The 7,928-nt window shown below is 41.0% G+C and overlaps 1 protein-coding gene across 1 annotated transcript in view; it reads right to left on the bottom strand.

Moving 5' to 3' along the window:
* Positions 1-732: 732 nt before the first annotated feature.
* Positions 733-7,928, bottom strand: part of LOC129823563 (metallophosphoesterase 1-like) — a 152,951-nt gene continuing 145,755 nt past the window's right edge. The window contains exon 9 of the mRNA XM_055882391.1: positions 733-2,641. Within this exon, the coding sequence (XP_055738366.1) occupies positions 2,456-2,641 (186 nt within the window). The 3' untranslated portion in view covers positions 733-2,455. The remainder of the gene's footprint in view (positions 2,642-7,928) is intronic.

Here is a 7,928-nt window from a genome sequence, read left to right as displayed (position 1 = left end):
GGAACCATTTAAAGGGGGCTCTGTTATTCTTGGGTAGTGGAATGACCTTTGACCCCCTCCATGTCCTGAGGGCACACAGTGTCTTCTTGACCTAAATTGAAAATGTGGCAAACAGGAGTCACAATGTATTCTGCTACTGACCGAGTACTGTTTTTGAAATTTCACATAATTTCACCCCCCCCCCCCCCCCCCCCCCGCATACTATTTAGTACGCTAGTATGGATATTTGGATATGGCCAGTGTGTCTGTAGTCAGTTAATGATTGCATCTCAAATGGCACCCTATTCCCTATATAGTGCACCACCTTTTATAGAACCCTATTCCCTATATAGTGCACTACTTTTGACCAGAGTCCTACGGGTTCCTGTTGTAAGTTGTATTTCTCTGGAGGTACAGGGGTCTTAGGTTGAAGCAGCAACGTTTAAAGCCCGTCTCTGTTTTACGTCTTTTAGTGAAGTCACTTCATATGTGATGTATGGACGGTGACCGTTACATAAATAGGATCCTTTTTAACAACAAACCTGCACACGTTTCACTTTCTTTACCGAGTTCACCGTGTCACTACGGTGGTCGTACAGCAGTTGAGAACTGTTAAAAGCTCAGCGACAGTTTTCATGCCTAGTTACTTCCTGGTTAACTGATATCAACCCGCTGTAATAGAAAGTGTTTCCATCACTAGATGGTTCTACCGCATTCATCGACAGTCACAACAAATTCACCCGAACTCTATACTGTTGACAAATAATCTGCTTTTTATTAGTATTTACATCAGGGATTTTACACAGGGGGAAAAAAACTGCCGTTAAACAACGGTCTTTAAAGAAGCACATGAACACATTAGGACCATAAGAGGTGTGTGTGTGTGTGTGTGTGTGTGTGTGTGTGTGTGTGTGTGTGTGTGTGTGTGTGTGTGTGTGTGTGTGTGTGTGTGTGTGTGTGTGTGTGTGTGTGTGTGTGTGTGTGTGTCTTTAAATACTGTACATCAAATGCTGGTTGAAGACATACGCTTCCATGTCTTGTATCAGACTTCTGACTTCCGTAGAGATCAGAGCCTGTCGTCATAAACCTTCCTCCAGAGTAGGACTGCTGACCTAGGATCAGTTTAGCCTTTTGAGATCATAATGAATGAGATGACATGGACAGGGAATAGCCTGATCCTAGATCAGCTCTGAGATGGTTTAATGAATACAGGCCCCAGATGGGAGACGGTGAACTTTAATACTTTTCAGAGGGGCGGTTGCCACCGTATTTCCTGCACCACATTCCCTAGCCAAACGTTGCAGATAGAAATAGAATGAATAGAGCCAACGTGATTCCAACACACAGGTGCTCTCCAGGTAGAAGCTGTCCTTAACTACAGATCTAGAATCAGATTGGTCAACGCTACCCCTGGGAGAAATCTTTACCCTTTTCACACTACTAACCCGAGTAGAGCTGTACTGGGCGAGCCTGGTAATGCAACAATCATAGTTGCTGGAACCATACTGGAAAAGGACAATTGGACAAATTAAAATATCTGAGCCAGCAGAGTACGGTTCGGTTCTATAGTGTGAAGCAGGTACCGGTAGGAGCGTCTGCCACCTCTCTGCGTGACAGGGACGACAGCATAGCCACCTCTCTGCATGAGAGGGATGACAGCATAGCCACCTCTCTGCATGAGAGGGATGACAGCATAGCCACCTCTCTGTATGACAGGGATGACAGCATAGCCACCTCTCTGTATGAGAGGGATGACAGCGTAGCCACCTCTCTGTATGACAGGGATGACAGCGTAGCCACCTCTCTGTATGACAGGGATGACAGCGTAGCCACCTCTCTGTATGACAGGGATGACAGCATAGCCACCTCTCTGTATGACAGGGATGACAGCGTAGCCACCTCTCTGTATGACAGGGATGACAGCATAGCCACCTCTCTGCATGACAGGGATGACAGCATAGCCACCTCTCTGCATGACAGGGATGACAGCATAGCCACCTCTCTGCATGACAGGGACGACAGCGTAGCCACCTCTCTGCATGAGAGGGATGACAGCATAGCCACCTCTCTGCGTGACAGGGACGACAGCGTAGCCACCTCTCTGTATGACAGGGATGACAGCGTAGCCACCTCTCTGCATGGCAGGGATGACAGCGTAGCCACCTCTCTGTATGACAGGGATGACAGCGTAGCCACCTCTCTGCGTGACAGGGACGACAGCATAGCCACCTCTCTGCATGACAGGGACGACAGCGTAGCCACCTCTCTGCGTGACAGGGACGACAGCATAGCCACCTCTCTGTATGACAGGGATGACAGCGTAGCCACCTCTCTGTATGACAGGGATGACAGCGTAGCCACCTCTCTGCATGGCAGGGATGACAGCGTAGCCACCTCTCTGCATGACAGGGACGACAGCATTCAGTATCTGACCCTGTATCATTCAGCAGTCAGGGACAACCTCTACCTGAGACGATCAGAGAGACTTGTGTTTGCTGATGGGACAGAAGTTGAGGCACCGGAGAAGACCTCTTATCCACAGGCAGTGGACCAGAGGGAGGAGGAGGAGGCTGGCTCCGGTAGAACAGTACAGGGCTATCACTGTACTCTCCTCTGGAAGGAAACACTTAGACAGGCCGTAACCACTTGGAGAGAAAGAACCCTGAGAGAGAGAGAAAGGTAATACTGTATATATTGTGTCTATGGCGTACAGTGCATTCGGAAAGTATTCAGACCCTTTCTCCACATTTTGTTACAGCCTTATTCTTAAATTAAAATTAATTATTTTCCTCAATCTACACACAATACCCCATAATGACATCACAATACCCCACAATGACATCACAATACCGCATAATGACAAAGCGAAAAGAAGGTTTTTAGAAAGACCAAATTTACATAAATATTCAGACCCTTTGCTATGAGACGTGAAATTGAGCTCAGGTGCATCCTGTTTCCATTGATCATCCTTGAGATGTTTCTACAACTTGATTGGAGTCCATCTGTGGTAAATTCAATTGATTGGACATTTTTTTTTTTTTTTTATTTTTTTTAATCTTTATTTTAACAGGGAAAACAGACTGAGACCTGGATCTCTTTTACGGCTGTGCCCTGTGTAAACATGTTGACATGTACAGTTTTAGACATACAGACAAGAACATTTCAAAACATACACAATTCAACAGAAACAATCACAGACAACATCATATTGATCCTCCATAAACATTTTAAAATGGGCAAGGGACACCAGAGTGTCTAACTTAAGTTGGATCTGCAGTTTGTTCCATAAATAAGGTGCAAAGGAACTGAAGGCAGTCCTACCCAACTCTGTGGAGACCGCAGGAGTCTCTAATGTAATCCACATCTGTGATCTGGTTTTAAAATTAGTACATCTTGTGGAAATTAATGATGATATATATGGAGGTAGTTTTAAAAGAAGTGCTTTATAAATAAACAAGAGAGCATGTTGCTCTCGCCTCACAGATAGAGAGACCCAACCCACATGTTGATATAGGATACAGTGATGAGTTCTGTAACTATCACCCGTGATTTGGAAAGTCACACACCTGTCTATATAAGGTCCCACAGTTGACAGTGCATGTCAGAGCAAAAACCAAACCATGAGGTTGAAGGAATTGTCCGTAGAGCTCCGAGACAAGATTGTGTTGAGGCACAGATCTAGGGAAGGGTACCAAAAAAATTCTACAGCATTGAAGGTCCCCAAGAACACAGTGGCCTCCATCATTCTTAAATGGAAGAAGTTTGGAACCACAAAGACTCTTCCTAGAGCTGGCCGCCCGGCCAAACTGAGCAATCGGGGGAGAAGGGCCTTGGTCTGGGAGGTGAGCAAGAATCCGACGGTCACTCTGACAGAGCTCCAGAGTTCCTCTGTGGAGATGGGAGAACCTTCCAGAAGGACAACCATCTCTGCAGCACTCCACCATTCAGGCTTTTATGGTTGAGTGGCCAGACTGAAGCCACTCCTCAGTGAAAGGCACATGACAGCCCGCTTGGAGTTTGCCAAAAAGCATCTAAAGAACTCTCAGACCATGAGAAACAAGATTCTCTGGTCTGATGAAACCAAGATTGAACTCTTTGGCCTGAATGACAAGCATCACGTCTGGAGGAAACCTGGCACCATCCCTATGGTGAAGCATGGTGGTGGCAGCATCATGCTGTGGGGATGTTTTTCAGTGGCAGGGACTGGGAGACTAGTCAGGATCGAGTGAAAGATGTACAGAGATCCTTAATTAAAACCTGCTCCAGAGCGCTCAGGACCTCAGAATGGTGTGAAGGTTCACCTTCCAACATGACAACGAACCTAAGCACACAGCCAAGACAACGCAGGAGTGGCTTTGGGACAAGTCGCTGAATGTCCTTGAGTGGCCCAGCCAGAGCCCGGACTTGAACCCGATCTAACATCTCTGGAGAGACCTGAAAATAGCTGTGCAGCGACGCTCCCCATCCAACCTGACAGAGCTTGAGAGGATCTGCAGAGAAGAATGAGAGAAACTCCCCAAATACAGGTGTGCCAAGCTTGTAGAGTAATACCCAAGAAGACTTGAGTCTGTAATCGCTGCCAAAGGTGCTTCATCAAGTACTGAGTAAAGGGTCTGAATACTTACGTAAATGTGTTTAAAAAAAAATATATATATATAAATGTAAAAGAAAAGAAAAAGTGTTTGCTTTGTCATACGGTATTGTGATGTCATTAAGGGGTATTGTGATGTCATTAAGGGGTATTGTGATGTCATTATGGGCTATGTGGAAAAAGTCAAGGGGTCTGAATTCTTTCCGAATGCACTGTATACAGGACAAGGCTAAAGCACAAAACAGATCTGTAAACATCATAGTTAGTTGGTTAGTCTGATCTGTTAACACCAGAGTTAGTTGGTTAGTTTGATCTGTTAACATCAGAGTTAGTGGGTTAGTCTGATCTGTTAACATCAGAGTTAGTTTGGTCTGTTAACATCAGAGTTAGTTGGTTAGTTTGATCTGTTAACATCAGAGTTAGTTGGTTAGTTTGGTCTGTTAACATCATAGTTAGTTGGTTAGTTTGATCTGTTATCAGAGTTAGTTGGTTAGTTTGATCTGTTAACATCAGAGTTAGTTGGTTAGTTTGATCTGTTAACATCAGAGTTAGTTGGTTAGTTTGATCTGTTAACATCAGAGTTAGTGGGTTAGTTTGATCTGTTAACATCAGAGTTAGTTTGATCTGTTAACATCAGAGTTAGTTTGATCTGTTAACATCAGAGTTAGTTTGATCTGTTAACATCAGAGTTAGTTGGTTAGTTTGATCTGTTAACATCAGAGTTAGTTGGTTAGTTTGATCTGTTAACATCAGAGTTCGTTGGTTAGTTTGATCTGTTATCAGAGTTAGTTGGTTAGTTTGATCTGTTAACATCAGAGTTCGTTGGTTAGTTTGATCTGTTATCAGAGTTAGTTGGTTAGTTTGATCTGTTAACATCAGAGTTAGTTGGTTAGTTTGAGCTGTTAACATCAGAGTTAGTTTGATCTGTTAACATCAGAGTTAGTTTGATCTGTTAACATCAGAGTTAGTTGGTTAGTTTGATCTGTTAACATCAGAGTTAGTTGGTTAGTTTGATCTGTTAACATCATAGTTAGTTGGTTAGTTTGATCTGTTAACATCAGAGTTAGTTGGTTAGTTTGATCTGTTAACATCAGAGTTAGTTAGATCTGTTAACATCAGAGTTAGTTGGTTAGTTTGATCTGTTAACATCAGAGTTAGTTTGATCTGTTAACATCAGAGTTAGTTGGTTAGTTTGATCTGTTAACATCGGAGTTAGTTTGATCTGTTAACATCAGAGTTAGTTGGTTAGTTTGATCTGTTAACATCAGAGTTAGTTGGTTAGTTTGATCTGTTAACATCAGAGTTAGTTGGTTAGTTTGATCTGTTAACATCAGAGTTAGTTTGATCTGTTAACATCAGAGTTAGTTGGTTAGTTTGATCTGTTAACATCAGAGTTAGTTGGTTAGTTTGATCTGTTAACATCAGAGTTAGTGGGTTAGTTTGATCTGTTAACATCAGAGTTAGTTTGATCTGTTAACATCAGAGTTAGTTTGATCTGTTAACATCAGAGTTAGTTTGATCTGTTAACATCAGAGTTAGTTGGTTAGTTTGATCTGTTAACATCAGAGTTAGTTGGTTAGTTTGATCTGTTAACATCAGAGTTCGTTGGTTAGTTTGATCTGTTATCAGAGTTAGTTGGTTAGTTTGATCTGTTAACATCAGAGTTCGTTGGTTAGTTTGATCTGTTATCAGAGTTAGTTGGTTAGTTTGATCTGTTAACATCAGAGTTAGTTGGTTAGTTTGAGCTGTTAACATCAGAGTTAGTTTGATCTGTTAACATCAGAGTTAGTTTGATCTGTTAACATCAGAGTTAGTTGGTTAGTTTGATCTGTTAACATCAGAGTTAGTTGGTTAGTTTGATCTGTTAACATCATAGTTAGTTGGTTAGTTTGATCTGTTAACATCAGAGTTAGTTGGTTAGTTTGATCTGTTAACATCAGAGTTAGTTAGATCTGTTAACATCAGAGTTAGTTGGTTAGTTTGATCTGTTAACATCAGAGTTAGTTTGATCTGTTAACATCAGAGTTAGTTGGTTAGTTTGATCTGTTAACATCGGAGTTAGTTTGATCTGTTAACATCAGAGTTAGTTGGTTAGTTTGATCTGTTAACATCAGAGTTAGTTGGTTAGTTTGATCTGTTAACATCAGAGTTAGTTGGTTAGTTTGATCTGTTAACATCAGAGTTAGTTTGATCTGTTAACATCAGAGTTAGTTGGTTAGTTTGATCTGTTAACATCAGAGTTAGTTGGTTAGTTTGATCTGTTAACATCAGAGTTAGTTGGTTAGTTTGATCTGTTAACATCAGAGTTAGTTTGATCTGTTAACATCAGAGTTAGTTGGTTAGTTTGATCTGTTAACATCAGAGTTCGTTGGTTAGTTTGATATGTTATCAGAGTTAGTTGGTTAGTTTGATCTGTTAACATCAGAGTTCGTTGGTTAGTTTGATCTGTTATCAGAGTTAGTTGGTTAGTTTGATCTGTTAACATCAGAGTTAGTTTGTTTAGTTTGATCTGTTAACTTCAGAGTTAGTTGGTTAGTTTGATCTGTTAACATCAGAGTTAGTTGGTTAGTTTGATATGTTAACATCAGAGTTAGTTGGTTAGTTTGATCTGTTAACATCAGCGTTAGTTGGTTAGTTTGATCTGTTAACATCAGAGTTAGTTGGTTAGTTTGATCTGTTAACATCAGAGTTAGTTTGATCTGTTAACATCAGAGTTAGTTGGTTAGTTTGATCTGTTAACATCAGAGTTAGTTGGTTAGTTTGATCTGTTAACATCAGAGTTAGTGGGTTAGTTTGATCTGTTAACATCAGAGTTAGTTTGATCTGTTAACATCAGAGTTAGTTTGATCTGTTAACATCAGAGTTAGTTTGATCTGTTAACATCAGAGTTAGTTGGTTAGTTTGATCTGTTAACATCAGAGTTAGTTGATTAGTTTGATCTGTTAACATCAGAGTTAGTTTGATCTGTTAACATCAGAGTTAGTTTGGTCTGTTAACATCAGAGTTAGCGGGTTAGTTTGATCTGTTAACATCAGAGTTAGCTGGTTAGTTTGATCTGTTAACATTAGAGTTAGTTTGATCTGTTAACATCAGAGTTACTTGGTTAGTTTGATCTGTTAACATCAGAGTTAGTTTGATCTGTTAACATCAGAGTTAGTTGGTTAGTTTGATCTGTTAACATCAGAGTTAGTTGGTTAGTTTGATCTGTTAACATCAGCGTTAGTTGGTTAGTTTGATCTGTTAACATCATAGTTGGTTAATTTGATCTGTTAACATCAGAGTTAGTTGGTTAGTTTGATCTGTTAACATCAGAGTTAGTTGGTTAGTTTGATCTGTTAACATCAGAGTTAGTTGGTTA

The sequence above is a fragment of the Salvelinus fontinalis genome, chromosome 26 (assembly GCF_029448725.1).
Source record: "Salvelinus fontinalis isolate EN_2023a chromosome 26, ASM2944872v1, whole genome shotgun sequence".
In the NCBI taxonomy this organism is placed as follows: Eukaryota; Metazoa; Chordata; class Actinopteri; order Salmoniformes; family Salmonidae; genus Salvelinus; species Salvelinus fontinalis.
The sequence above is the reverse complement of the archived record's forward strand: the minus strand, read 5'-3'. Positions and strand labels throughout refer to the sequence as shown.